The sequence below is a fragment of the Lepisosteus oculatus genome, chromosome 24 (genome assembly GCF_040954835.1).
Source record: "Lepisosteus oculatus isolate fLepOcu1 chromosome 24, fLepOcu1.hap2, whole genome shotgun sequence".
Lineage (NCBI taxonomy): Eukaryota > Metazoa > Chordata > Actinopteri > Semionotiformes > Lepisosteidae > Lepisosteus > Lepisosteus oculatus.
In genome coordinates, this window is record NC_090719.1 from 3,966,766 (window position 1) to 3,981,107 (window position 14,342).

At 44.2% G+C, this 14,342-nt stretch overlaps 1 protein-coding gene across 8 annotated transcripts in view; it reads left to right on the top strand.

Annotated features, from left to right (window-relative positions):
- Positions 1 to 14,342, top strand: part of strbp (spermatid perinuclear RNA binding protein) — a 104,054-nt gene that overhangs the window by 49,277 nt on the left and 40,435 nt on the right. For all 8 annotated transcript variants that reach the window (XM_069183411.1, XM_069183410.1, XM_069183408.1 and 5 more), the window contains one exon: positions 9,746 to 9,953. In XM_069183411.1, coding sequence (XP_069039512.1) covers positions 9,951 to 9,953 — 3 coding nt within the window. In that variant the 5' untranslated portion in view covers positions 9,746 to 9,950. The remainder of the gene's footprint in view (positions 1 to 9,745; positions 9,954 to 14,342) is intronic.

Below are 14,342 nucleotides of genomic sequence, written 5' to 3' on the forward strand. Positions count from 1 at the left end.
ATTGTTGGCGAGACGACTGGCCTTGTCTTCCTTATCATAAATATGAAACGTTCTAATGTAATTCTGCTTTTTGCACCGCGTCCAGTCCTTAAAACTTTCATATCCTGATAGGAAGCCTATGTTCCAGTTTTGTAACGGGTCCCATCTGTGAGTGTAGGCTAACAGGCCAGCTCTGCGAGGCTGTTTGGCAGAATGTCGGTACTGATCCACAGAGATGGTGAGGCCGCAGAAAACGGCTGACTCGATTGGCCCTCTGGTGGGGTTTTCTGCTGGCTGAGGCCCTTGACGCCATCACAGGGTACAGCGGGACCGATTCTAGTTGGTGCTTCGGGAGGAGCAACGAAAGAAACAGCTTTGTGTGCCTGGAGATCCAAGGATTTTTCACTTACAGGAAGGCAGATGCAGAAACTCTACATCCAGTCATTTTCCACTTCCTGGTTTGCTCAGTCTGAACAGTGGCCTAATGGATCTGTGTAGTTCTGTCAGGCAGGAGGATTCTGGGATTATTGTAGACACTGCGGGGTGTTGTGCTGCTCTGTGCTCCTGCTGTCCCAATTCTTTGCTCCTTCAGTGTTGTTAGTGCAGTGGTCCGGTGCGTTTCTGCAGCGCTGGCCTCATGCAAAAGATTGAATTCCAGGACTTGCTTTTCGAACCGCTTCATCCATTTCGGGGTCACGAGGGAGCCAGAGCCTAGCTCAGCAAGCAAAGGGCACAAAGGCAGGCAACACCCTGGACAAGACGCCCGTCCGTCACAGGGCACACCCACATAGACACTCACACCAGGGCCACTTTTCCCAGAAGCCAGTTTAACTACCAGTGTGTTTTAGGACTGTTTTAGGAAAACTGGAGCCCCTGGAGGAATCCCACACAAACGTGACAGCCTCTCGGGTCTGGAATTGAACTCCAGCACTGCGAGGAAGCAATGCTCACCACTGTTCCACCTTGCCACCCAGCCTGCTTGGTGTGTGGTATCGAACTACACTTTTGGGGTTTATTGTATCACTGGTAAATTACCTCTAGATGTCAAATAACAGGGAGAAATAAACGTGTGAAATCTTTCATTGGACTCGTTTTAAAAATAACTTGTTTATCCCCAACTTTAGTTCAGTCTGTCCTGTTTGGCTTTGCAGTCAGTTGTGTGGGAATTTGCTCACACAACACCGAACAATAATATATCTGAACGTCTTTACTGCATTGACTACATGGAGTTAAATTCGACTCATTTACAGTGCTTACTTTGAAACAAAACTGGTTTTGTGGACATACTAAGGGTCTGTGTGTTACATCTCATTAGTAATCCATTTGAAGCTGTGAGGGACCTGGATTATTTTCTGTGAGATGCACTCCCAGGACCAGTCCTTGTAAGACGTGATTTGATTCTCGTTCTTGAAAGTCAGTACAAATCTATTATTTTAGACTAGAACCTTGAAGTCGATGCCTTTCCTTTGGAAGACTCTGGGGAGCACAGTGCGGTACTTCAGAACCCATTTCTTAATTTCCTTTTTCAGTAAGGGAAATAAAGCAATTAGCAAAAGAACACTATATGACCAGTTTTATTTTTCATATTTATAAAAATGATAATAAAGTGGGGAAAAAACGGCACAATTGCTCTTTCATAATTGTAGCTGAAGTACTGTTTTGATGTGGGGAAAATACAATGTTTCAGCTGGGGACTCTTCTTCCACAGCCGAAACGTTGCGTTTTCTTGCTTCTCTTTTTCAGCATGGAATAAACCTGTTGTTCCTTTGCAGCCTACGCATGCTGACGCAGCTACCCACCTGAACTGTTTTGATGTGACTTTTTTCATTAAAAAGTATATTTCCTACCTCTAGGTTAAAGTATTTCCTCGGCTGGACCTTTTATCCAAAGAGACGTACAGATATTTGTATTGCCAGTCTTTTCATCCTACGCAAATCTTGGTATCTGTACTGTTGTATTTGCCAGAGCATTCTGGGTATTTTTGCCCAAGGGTACAGCAGCGTTTTCCCACTCAAGATTTGAACCCCTGCCCCCTCCCTGATCAGGCAATCCAGAATCCTAATCCATGCTCTGGGCTTCCTCTACTCCTCCTGTTCATTCAGATTGTTTGCTGAGCTTTACATATGCCACGTTATGTGGGAAAACTGCTGTGAACCTCATCCTCTAGTGTTTGTAGTCCAGGGTGAAGTTCGACTGGCCCCAGCGCAACTTTTCAAGGGTCTCCAGCTTCAGTGTTGCAGTCCGTCCGCCAAGTGGCGCTCATTTTGAATTGTTTAATTACGGGGATCTTGGTCACAGGAGCCAGCTTCATTAGAATCCTGTATACACGTTCTTGGTCCCTGGTAAACCACACATATGTGCTTAACCTCCGGTTCAGCAGAAAGAAAGCATGAGGAGTCCGCTCTGCCATTCAATATTAATAATAATTAGTCACGTTTGTATTGCTCTTTTCATCCTGAAGGATCCCAAAGCGCTTTGAACCCTGCCACGTGCAGCTGGGACAAATAAAGCCGCTAAAAACTCATTTGGAAATAATTAATCAGGTTCCCGCTATTGTTTTGAAGTTCTTTGCAGGAGACAGCAGCAAGATGCTGTCATTACCACCACCTGGCCTGCTGTTTGACGTGCAGAATAATGGGGAAATAAATTGTGATGTCGCTAACTGAGCACTGCTTCGATTGGAAAGGTGTGTTTTACTTGATGGCTCTTTTTTTTACATCTCGGGGGCAGGGGCTGCCCAAAACCATCCAATTATTCTGTAAATCGGCTTCCCACATTGTTTTTTTTTTCCTTAAAAAAGGTACAGAGAAAGGTCTTGTTTTTGAAGAAGCTGCTGAAATGAGTCCCTGTCTTTGTTTTTGTTATTAAAGATGGTAACAGTCCTAACAGAAGGCTGCTATTTTTCTGCTGCCACTGACAGTCTGCCTTATTGTTCTAAAAGTTACACCAGATGTGTTTTTCATAAGAGCTATGTGTGTAATTAAATGAAGTCTAGCAGCCCCACAATGTTTTACGAATACTTTAAAGGCCTCGTTCTGTAATTAAGAGCGCAGCTCAAATGAATTAGCCATTCATTCCTGTACCTCCTGAGGTTGCTAAATACATATTGAAAAGGCTCGTGGACTGAGTTTTGTAAGTGCAGTTGCCAGAAAATAAAGAATTCATGTTTATTGGTGCGGAATCACTTACTAACATTTTGTGCTGCCTGCCCTAATAATCCATGTTCAGGTACAAGCTAATGTTTGGTCAGGTTTATCAGAAATGCGAGTTTTTCTTTGAGGGCTGCCTTATCAGGTGAACTTAAATACAGTACTGGGGAGAAACCAAAATGACTTCACCGCCAAATCATGTTTTCAGTGCCTCTCCTGTTTTATCAAGCTGATAAGATTGTGTACATAAAGTGACAGCAGATTACAATGATCCCAGGTTATTTGGTTTGGTCTTTTGGAGTTCCACTTTCCCCTTTTGTAAAAACTGATTGTTTTATATCTGAAGGTGAACCTTAATCCTCCGATCTCTCCGGTGGGCCTTTTCAAGCTTTTTAGCTCTGATGTTTACATGAACATGAGTTTTATTCCAGAACGTGGTTTCCAACCCAAAAGAAAGTCCTGTGGAGGAGAGGATTTTGTTGTGTTTAGATGAACAAGATAACGATTCTGTAGGGCGCCTTCTGCTGCCTGTGCCATCTCTAGTACATAGCTTTTATTGCTAGTCCTCTTGAAGACAATTAATAGGTATATTTAGGCCGCCTCATTGAGTGAATGCAGATTGATGAGGTTATTTTGTTGGTTTTTTTTTAAAGCAGGCCTACCATGTGTCAGTAATGTTTGAAAGTGCTATAAAAGTTATCGTGCGTAACGGATAATACATTGAAACTGCCTTAACATCTCAAATGACAAATGGAGTCTTTATTAAATATCGCACGCTGCAGTACTTCTGTAGTGCTGGCACTAACCTGTCAGTCCTGCGGTTTTGCTTTCTGCTGACTGTCAGGATAATCTGTTGGACTGGGCCAACTTTGTGTTTTAAGCTTTTGGTAGGCAAAATCTAGACATACTCGCATACCGTTAACGCCAACAGTGTTGAATACTAAAAGGGTGGAGATGCGAATGACTTTAGTGGGCACAATTTACACAAGAGCTGTAAAGATGGTGTGGGGGAGCTTCTGGCTCCCCTATCTGTAGTATTCTGGCTCAATTTGAATGTGATAAAAGGATGTCGAAGGCTGTGACTGCCTTGTGCAATGATAACGGTCGTCGGAGCTGCATGCAACGCCCATCTTTGGGGAAAAGAAGAATTTGCCGTGCAGTCTGCCTCCTTAAAACGTCTTTGTAAGTTTCCCCCGCGGAGATCAAGAACAAGTGAGAGAACAAAAGTCATTTTACACGTCAGACCTGAAAAGGGCCAGCTATTCGGCTTATTTCTGCCTTTTCTGGGTTTTGCATTAGTGGTTTTCAGCTTGTGGTCTGATCAGCTGGTTTCCTGTCTGATTTACATTACGTGTTAAGTGTGTGAAATAAGTTTCCGTGCTTAAATCTTTCATAACCTGCAGATGAATACAAAATGCTGCTTTAACTGCATTTCAATTACTGTCCAGGACTAATTACAGTTTGCTGTACTATTTTTGCAGGGATGTTTTCTCTTTTTTGGAATTCTACAGGTTATTTTTGTTTGGGGCATGAAGGTTTGAAGCTTTCTGTTCAATGCCTGCTGTACTGAGACCTACTTCCTATTTACTGTAGCTGCGTGCAGTTATGTGGTTTTTTTTTAAACCAATCAACCACCTGCCTGTAGTGCAAAATACTTCCCCACCATCGCCTGTCCTCCACCCTGAGTTGAAGCGAACGTGAGGCTCAGGATAGCATCACTGTTGTTTGCCAGACTATATGATATATAAATCTTACCCAGTATGTGGAAAAAAAGCAATCAAGGCAGTTTGTTCACAGTACCTCTAAACACATCAATTTGGTATAAATTCGTTTCTTTTCCCCCAATGTATTTTTAATTAGATTAAACACTTTTGCAGACTCTGGTGTTTGCTGATCTCTTTTTGGATGTGTGCTGTTGTGCACTTTGGCTAAGGCTGAAATGTTGTTTTTTTTTGTAGCTGTAATTGAGCAGGACTTTTTCAGGTCTGCTGTGCTTGTCCCTTATGAGGAGGGTTACAAGAAGAAGGTGCCCTAACCGTAGTGTCCATCTTCTTACTGACTGGACAGCTGCATCGGGGAAATCGCCTCTATGCAGCCGAAAAGTACAGACCCCTCCCGAAAAAATACCTGCCCCAACAGACAAGAGAGGGTGCAGATCCCACTCCAGCAGATATATCATCCTGCAGCTCACACCTGCCAGCCCCACTGCAGCTCAGCAGGTGTGAGCCTAGCCAGTACCTGGATGGGAGACCTCCTGGGGAAAGCTAGGGTTGCTGCTGGAAGAGGTGTTAGTGGGACCAGTAGGGGGCGCTCACCCTGCGGTCTGTGTGGATCCTAATGCCCCAGTGTAGTGATGGGGACATTATACTGTAATAAAGGTGCTGTCTTTCGGCCGAAAACTAAGGTCCTGACTGTCCGTGGTCATTAAAAATCCCAGGGCGTTTTTCGAAAAGAGTAGGGGTGTAACCTTGTTGTCCTGGCCAAATTTCCCCCTGGCCTTCACCAGTCATGGCCTCCTAATAATCCCCATCTCTGAACTCTCCACCCCACTGAGAGCTGGTGTGTGGGGAGAGGACTGGCACACTCTGGCTGCTGTCGCATCATCAAGGTGGGGCTGCACACTGGTGGTGGGAGTGGGATTCCCCATGACCTGTAAAGCGCTTTGAATGGAGGGTTAAGGAAAGCGCTCTATAAGTGTATTATTATTAGGTCTGTTAGTCATTTCTTTGTTCATTCTGCCAATATGACGAGAATACAGCACTGATATGAATAATGGTAGTGCATGTTTTCAATAAAAAAGTAATGTATTTTTATTCTATTAAAATAACCGGAGTGTTCACGATCAGCTGATTTAGGCATGGCTTCGGGCTGGAGCAGGATTTGAAAAGGTGCAGAAATCCAGCTGCTGTGATCTCTGTAGCGACTGCCCGTTTGTTCTTCAGAGGTTTTTTTGCCTTGTTTTTTTTTTCCCCTCCCTTTGTAATTTTGGTTTTGGAGAGCTCGGCGGAAGGTGAAACTCGTCCTTGGAGACTAAGCCCTCCATCTGCTTGGACCCGCAGAGCGGCCTGGAAGCTGATCTGGGCTTCTTCCACCAACATGACATAATCCTGACCCTCAGTGAGCCACGTCTCCCACAGGTGTCACTCAGCAGGGAAAAATGGAAAGTGTTACACAATGTGGAACGCCTTAGCCTTGAGATGTCGTTCAGATGATTTTATCCTCTGAAGATGCAGCAATGCGGGCTCGGACTCGGTAATTTGGTCTTGTTCTGTTTTTTTTCGGTCAAAAAAAAATTGATTGGTGGGATATTTCTTGCGAGTCTCATTGTTTCAAGAGGGCCTGTACAAAGACGAAAGGTATTTCCTCTGCAGATTCTCTTGAAAGAATGGAACTTGCTAGAAAGACACTAAGCTTTTAATTGTACGTTGAACAGATGTCCAGTCTATTTCGGTTTTCAAGACCTTTTAATAAGTCAGCTGGAAATTTAACACACAGAAAATATTTGTGGGCCTCACAATTTTAGAACTGGTCATGTGTCTGAGTTAACGAGGATTGGAAAACCTTCTGAACCTTGTGTTTATAAATGCTTAGACTTCTGTCTTGTCCTGGTATGCAGGCACTGTGGTAATCTTTCAATCGTGGTATTGAGAGAGCATGCTGTATAATGACAATGTGCACAGGGGTGACTCCTAGATGTGCTCAGTATACATTTACTGTAGTTTACCGACTTATCTGTTTCACACAGAGCACGTTCTGTTGTCACCTGAGCTTGATAACGAGCACATTGTTTGCCAAGGAAGACAATGAAGGAAATGAGGACCCACTGGCTTTGCGTTGGTCATTGTGCTTTTTCCTGTATACCTTTTGGTTCCACGTTATTTAGTGGTTTGCTTTAAAAATAATCACAATTGTCTATCAAAAAATCTTGCTGTTCTGAATTGAGGAATTTCTTAAGGAGAATGTATTCATTGTTTCTCCCTCTTCTGCTGTTTTTGTCCAGCAGTCAATATCCCAACAGTTTGTAATCCACGATAATGAGAGCAATTACTGTGTGGCGAAATGGTAATTTTAAAATATAATGCACTCAGTTTGTTTCCTGGTCTCTACACACAATCAGACTGTATTGCTGACTTCTTTCCGTGTTTGATATTAACTGTGAAAAAAAGTCATTTATATCGGAAACGAAAGTATTGAGAGTCTTGCAAATAAGTATTTACAGGCCGAGAGTCTTCAATTAGTTAAATCACTGGTAATCTTAATTGGCACTTGCTGGTATAAATGAGAGTATTGTTGAATAAGTATTGTTAAACTGTTAATTATTTGTAATACATTAGTGAACATCATTGGCTGATGTTGGAAACTCATGACTTCTGTCTGTGACAGTGTCCCTTTAAAGTGCTGCCTCTTTTTCTGTATGACTCTTTTGAAGGACCCCAGAGTGTTCTCTTTTATCAGATTCTGCATTTTGGGTAGTAGCCTTTCTCTGTTATTGGAGAATAAGATCTTGGTTATAGAAAGTACAGCAGTAGGGTTTTTCATTTGAAAACCCTCGAGTATTGGGTCTTTCTCATTACAAGGAAATTATTATTAATAAGTCATTTTGAGTTTCAATTTATTTCCATAATCGTCTCCCTAAATTGAATGTCACTTAGTGTTCCACTGAAATGGCGCGAAGAAACGGAAAATTCTGAAGTGCAGAAAAGCTTTGATCCTACAGCTGCAGAGAAAGTGATCGAGTTTTACTGCATATCTTGTACTACAGCAAAAAACACCTTTTCTCTTTTAGTTGCATTTTTTTTTTTAAAATAGGACAGGTGAATAGTTTCATGAACATGGTAAAATGAATTTGTTTTTAGGGTAGGATTTGATTCATTTCTGCCTTAATTTAACTTAATCATTAATGCCTGTCCTTTATTTTTTTTCTATATCCTGGTGACAATCGGCTGTACTTTGTCAAAGTTGTAGTATTCTATAGTTTAGCCAGAAAAATATGTTCATTCTTTCTCTATACATCAGCTCCTCTGAGATCTAACAGTTCTGTGTTTCCAGCGACCAATTGAACACTGCGCATGGCTTTTACAAAGATGATGATATTCCTATTGGTCGTTAACATTTTCGTGCAGGTTGTGTCAGCGAGTTTAGTTCGGAACTGGAGATAACTCTTACCTCCACCCGTGTGTGATCTTCTCATGCCATGCTTAGATCTGTACAGGAAGCAACTCCTTGCGAGTTTGGAGGGTCCTAGGTTAGAGGTGGTACATTCAGCAGTACAGAGAAAGGGAGGCGGAATTCAGATAATTCAGACATGCTGTACTGAACCAGTACTGGGTTAGTCCAATTAAACATTTGTTTTGAAATAGCAGTGTTATGAAATAATCTCTTGACTTCGCTTGGAGGACATAAACAATGGCATTTAGGGATGAGACAATCAAAATGTTTATTGGAGGGCCCAGAAGCTGAACGTTTTTAAGTATATTCACTGTATTCGTTTACACACGAATACGTACACTATATGCTGGCTTTGTTTATGCTTAAAATATGTAGCTATTTCATATTTTGTTAGACTCCTTATTATTTTCTGGAATTCGTGAGAGTAGTTGCTTCTGGTTAGGCTGCTGTGGTTGTAAAAGACTTGGTCAGTACTGTAGAGCGTTTCACTCCCTTGAAAGCCCAGACTTCACTCCAGAGAGTCTTGCTTCTGCTAACAAAAAGGCGCTATACAAAATATCTGGACTCGATTCGACATCTCCATCTCGGAAGGGGTGGCTATGGAGATAGATAGGACCCATCTGATTATTTTGCATGATATTACATGATTGCATTATATCTCAAATGTATTTTTTTTTTAATTGAGGTTTTTGTTTCCAGCTGATTTGAAGTTTTATGACTGTGTGCTTATGTAAAGTACTGAAATGAAGGCAGTGTTATTTTGGAGGTCTAGTGACAACTCACATTGCAGTGGCGTTTTCACACTAATTAACAGATCATAGATGCGAGTCGGTTATTGTGGTGTTTTCATGGCTCTTAAACTGCACATTGAATTGCAAATTTCAGAAGCTTCGCTCGCGAATACCCTGGCCGTTCAGGTGATTGTTCTCATTCTGGGACTTTGGCTGCTTGCAAGGAAGTGTCACTTCAGTCATCCACTCATCCCGAACTTTGTTCAAATCCTAAATTATGTATACCACTGCGGCTCCACATGTCACACGGGCCACCTGCCTGGCTGGATCAGACCAGAATAGCCCCTAAATGAACAATGACCAGATTTAAGACACGGAGTGCAGCTGGAAATGGTGTGAATTATGAAGAACGGAAAGCAAAGGCAAGCTGTCCTATTGCAAGCGGTCTTGTGTTCAACCTTTAATAATGTGACAGTTTCCAAGATGGTTCCCTCCTATTTCTACACACTAGCTCCCACTGCTTCTGACAGCATAGTAAAAAAAAAAGCTTAAGGAATTCACTTTTTTTTTCCCCCTCCTGTGGGTTGCCCTGTCTGTAGTGTTGCAGGCAAGGCGCGTGGGCAGCTGTTTACCTTCTTCTGGCTTTTGTGATGCGGCAGTAAGTATGGCACTGTGTCTCATTCCCGGCCTTCCCTTTTCTCCCCCCCGTCTCCCCAGGTGGCGTGCAGGAAGATCCGTGCCGGGCCTGCTCCTTTGCTGTTTGAACATCCCAGCCGGCGGGGGAGATCGGAGGGGAGCTTATGAAGGAGTTGCGTCCGGGGGAGCAGCGCCCAGCGAAGACCACTCGGAGCCAGCCGCGGAGACCCGAGGGCGAGGAGGAAGAGGAGGCCGAAGGCAGGCTGCCGCAGCCCAGCGCACAAACATGGTGCGTTCGCCCCCTCTCCCCTGCTCTGTGTGCACGTGTGTGCACGTGTGTGCACGTGTGTGCACGTGTGTGCACGTGTGTGCGACCTTGCCCATACACGCCGTCGAAGAGAGGACAGAGAGAAGAGCAGCGATTCTGCCTGCAGCCGGGAGCAGATCAGGGTAAAATCCTGGTGATTTAGTGTGGTGGACCCCACAACGGTACAAAAGTGAGAGAGGTTCCGTTTTGATTTATTGCCTTCACCTTAAAACCACAGAAAGGCACCTCCCGAGACGGCAGCTCATGCATTATTAAAGGCCAAAAAGGGGAAGACGTTCATAAATAACATCCTCTAATGAATCCAGTATTTAATGCGCTGCTGTTAACTGCCGGGTGACCTTGAGCTCTTGATCTCGCGCCGATGTCGGCTGAGATACACGCGCTGCCCCCCCCACTTCTTTTTTTGTCAGTTCGTTTGTTTTTATTTTGCATAAAGGTGAGGATCTCTTTGGCGTTCTTGAGAATAAAATAAGGACGTCCTGATGGATATTCTTCGCTCAGCAGGTAGTTGAAATGGATGGTTGCCGGGCCTGTCAGTACATTCAGAACCAAGATCCATTGCATTAGCAGACCTGCTGACGGCTCTCATCACAAGGGTTTTGTGTGCTTTTCTAATGACTGGTGAAACATTTCCGAAGAGGAAGCTTGTTTGATTGCAATGATGATAGTTTTTTTTTTTGTACGTGTTTTTGTATATGTAAAATGATTTTTTTTTTTTATTGCCGCCTGTCATGGGGAAAGTCCTTTCTGTACATGTAGGCACAGGGATACCTGCTGTGCCTTATCTGGCTGCTTTCAATATGCAATCAGAAACACTGTTGAAAGGAGATTTCGCAAACAATACAAGATCCGTGGGTTCGGCACGATTTGACTCATTTTGCAAACCGAGATACCAAAGCGTCCGGGGGGGAGAAAAAAGGCACACTGTTCATGTGCCGCTCAGGGGTTGATACGTCTGCTTCAGCTCTGTGTGCATCTGTCTGCTCGGTGCAGTTTTTTTTTTTCCCCCCCAGTTGAATTTAAGCCAACTTCAGATCCATCCTCTTTTCTCCATCCCAGCTGTGATCAAGGGCAGTTGCCGGCACAACAGGCCCTCTATTTTCCTCCCCCTGCTCTCCCCCTTATGTCTTCCCCTCGTTGGATCTTGAGATTTTTCAAGACCCGTCGCTTTCCAACCTCGTGTTTCTTTTCACGATGGCAGCCCACCCCTGAGCTCTGATGGGAGGAGTGGGGTCTCTCTCGCTCACCTCGCTTAAAAGCAAGCACCAGGAAGTGACGACGAAGGACAAGCGGAGGACACCCTGGTCATCTGACGCAGCGGCTGGCCAGTTGTGCTTTGCCGCCTGGGCTTAGCCAGCTGATGGCATAGGCCCCCGAGCTCCAAATGAGCATCCTGAGTCCTCGTGGAGCCGATCAGAAACCCGTTTTGTCTAGTGGAGTAAGGAAGACTTATAGATGCCAACGTAGCATCTTCTGATTTCCTGCACGCCTGCAGCAAGTACAGTTGTTCACCATGCGAGCTCATTCCTCTTAGGCCAGCGATGCCCACTGAGGCACAGCCTACCCCTTATCCACTCTATCCAAATCCTTTGGGAACGCGGGTGCTTCTCCGGCGTTCCTGCCAGGCGATCCGACTGCACAGCTGGCTCAGCATTCCTCCCCCGGACACAGAGCTGCACAAGGGACCACCTATCCGTCTTATTTTTGCACTTTTACAACCCAGATGACATTGCAGGTTGATCTTCTGTACAATACAACATAGTTATTACCCACGATAGGTTTATTCCACAGCCAAAACATGTTTTCTTTCTTCTCTTTTCAGCATGGATTAAACCTATTACTTGTACCTCTGTAGCCTATGCATGCTGACGCAGCTGCCCACCTATCTCCCATAATGTACATCTTTCTGCATAATGCGTTTATGTGCACAGGTGTCATTTTGAAAAAGATCTGTCTACAGCTTCTCTAACACTAGAATATAAAAGGTAACTGTTATGAAACTTCCTGGACTGTTGAAGAGCTCCTCAGAAATTAGATACCTTTTGTATATAAAGCACTTGTAAGTCCACTGTGACAGAAGGGATTAGAATCCCACTCTATACTGAGTTTATCATCGTGAATTTGCCTTATCATACTTCACGGTTATTGTTAGTGTGTTGATTGAATGTTACATTATAAAAGCAAATGCCTTACTAATTGGGGTTGTGCAGTACTCGGAGTAATAATGATGCCTACAGCTGCTGTTTGTACAGACACTGGGAACATCAGCCTACTGAACATAACTTGCCTGTGGCAGGAAAAGCTGATACAAGCAAGGGAGTAAGCAATTAGTACCCACGTAAGTGTTGCATTAGGACAGAAATGATCGCCTTCCCCAGAATCAGCTGCATGGTACTCAAAATGTGTTCTGTAATTGTGTGTTTCTGTGCACTCCAGTCTTATTCCCTGCTCAGAAACTGTATTTTGTTTCGCAATCGTTCAGCAAAGCTGAATATCCACATTAAGAGTCTGTGGTTGTGTAGTTAAGCTACGGCCTTGCCCGGACAGGAAACAGATGTTGCTATCAAGAACTGTGAAATGTGTTGCCACATTTTTTTGAAAAACGGCCTGTTTCATCTCCATTACACAGCGTTCGCCTAACCTAGAAATGACCTTGTTGTACAACTGGGTTTTTAAGGACATAGTAAAATGTGGCCTTCTCTCTGAAAGCCAAGGTACTTATAAGTTAATGCTCCATTTTAATTTATTAGTTTTATAATCTCAAAGGGAGCATTAAAGCAACCAGTAAAGTCAGTTCAGTTTTAACTGTATTACTTTTGTAAATGCGGTATTAACTAGGTTATTTGCGAAAATACATCTGCCAGCATCGGAGATCACCCCTTCCAGACAGGTGTGGCTCATTAATTAAATGAATGACATCCCAGCATGGTTAAGGTCATGTGAATGATGTAGACGTGCTAGAAAGGCCTGGTTTCCAAGGCTGTTGGCTAGCTTGGCTGCAGAAGGAGAGCTCGGTGACTTTAAAACAGAGGAGAAGCGTGTAGCAGGACTGACCAAGGCAGCTGAGGCTGAGCTCTTGAGTAGCAGTGTCTAAGCTGAAGTCTTGAGCAGCAAAAGGCAACATTGTGCAGGAGCTCATACTCCAGGGATAAGGATATCCATGGGTTCGTTTGAAGTGCAAGGCAAAACAAGCAAGCAACTACCAATCAATTTGATGGCAGATTTCAACCTGGGGCGCAAAAAGCCCGTTTCTTCAGAACCAGTCCACTGAGACCTCCACCGAGTGGGATACCATTGGGGTCCGGTGCACGAACTGCTCATCACACACAGCAGTGCACATTTGGAAGATCACTGGTGCAAAGAGCACAGCCAATGGGCTACCCAGCCTCAGGGGAATGTGATACGATCAGATTTTGTTGAGTACCTTGTGATTACCAACCAATGAAGTCATCGGTTGCCGTCATCCGAAAGTTTTTTGAACTTTTTGTGGTTTCTGACGTTTAGAGGTTGTAATTCTTGCTTTTCCCTTCCAGGGAATTGGTTCTGTGTCTAGTTAACCTTTAAATGGGGATAAATATATCTTCCTTTTTAACTTGAATGGGGGGAACAAAATGAAAATTGCATTCCTCTAGTCATGCAGTTATTCGGATTTCATTGACGAAGCCCGCAGTGTGGATGGTAACAGTGGTACGACACCACGGCTGAGACGACAGCCAGCTGTTGTAGTATAGGTAAAATATAAATGAAGGAAGTCAAGCCATACATGACCACTTTGGTTTCTGGAGTCTCAAATTGCAAACTTTATAGTACATAGTCTGTAATTAGCTTTGGTGGTCACCCATTTCATCCTTGCTCACTTTTCTCATGTTACTTTCTCATGCCAGCAGCCATATCACCCTGCAATTCACAACTGGCAGCCCCACTGGAGCTCAGCAGGTGTGAGCCTGGTCAGTACCTGGATGGGAGACCTCCTGGGAAAAACAAAGGTTGCTGCTGGAAGAGGTGTTAGTGGGGCCAGCAGGGGGCGCTCACCCTGCGGTCCATGTGGGTCCTAATGCCCCAGTATGACGGGGACACTATACTGTAAAACAGGTGCTGTCCTTCAGATGAGACGTAAAACCGAGGTCCTGACTCTCTGTGGTCATTAAAATCCCAGGGCGTTTCTCGAAAAGAGTAGGGGTGTAACCCCGGCGTCCTGGCCAAATTTCCCATTGGCCCTAACCAATCATGGCCTCCTAATAATCCCCATCTCTAATGCTCTCCTCCCCACTGAGAGCTGGTGTGTGGGGAGAGTTCTGGCGCACTATGGCTGCCGTCGCATCATCCAGGTGGGGCTGCACACTGGTGGTG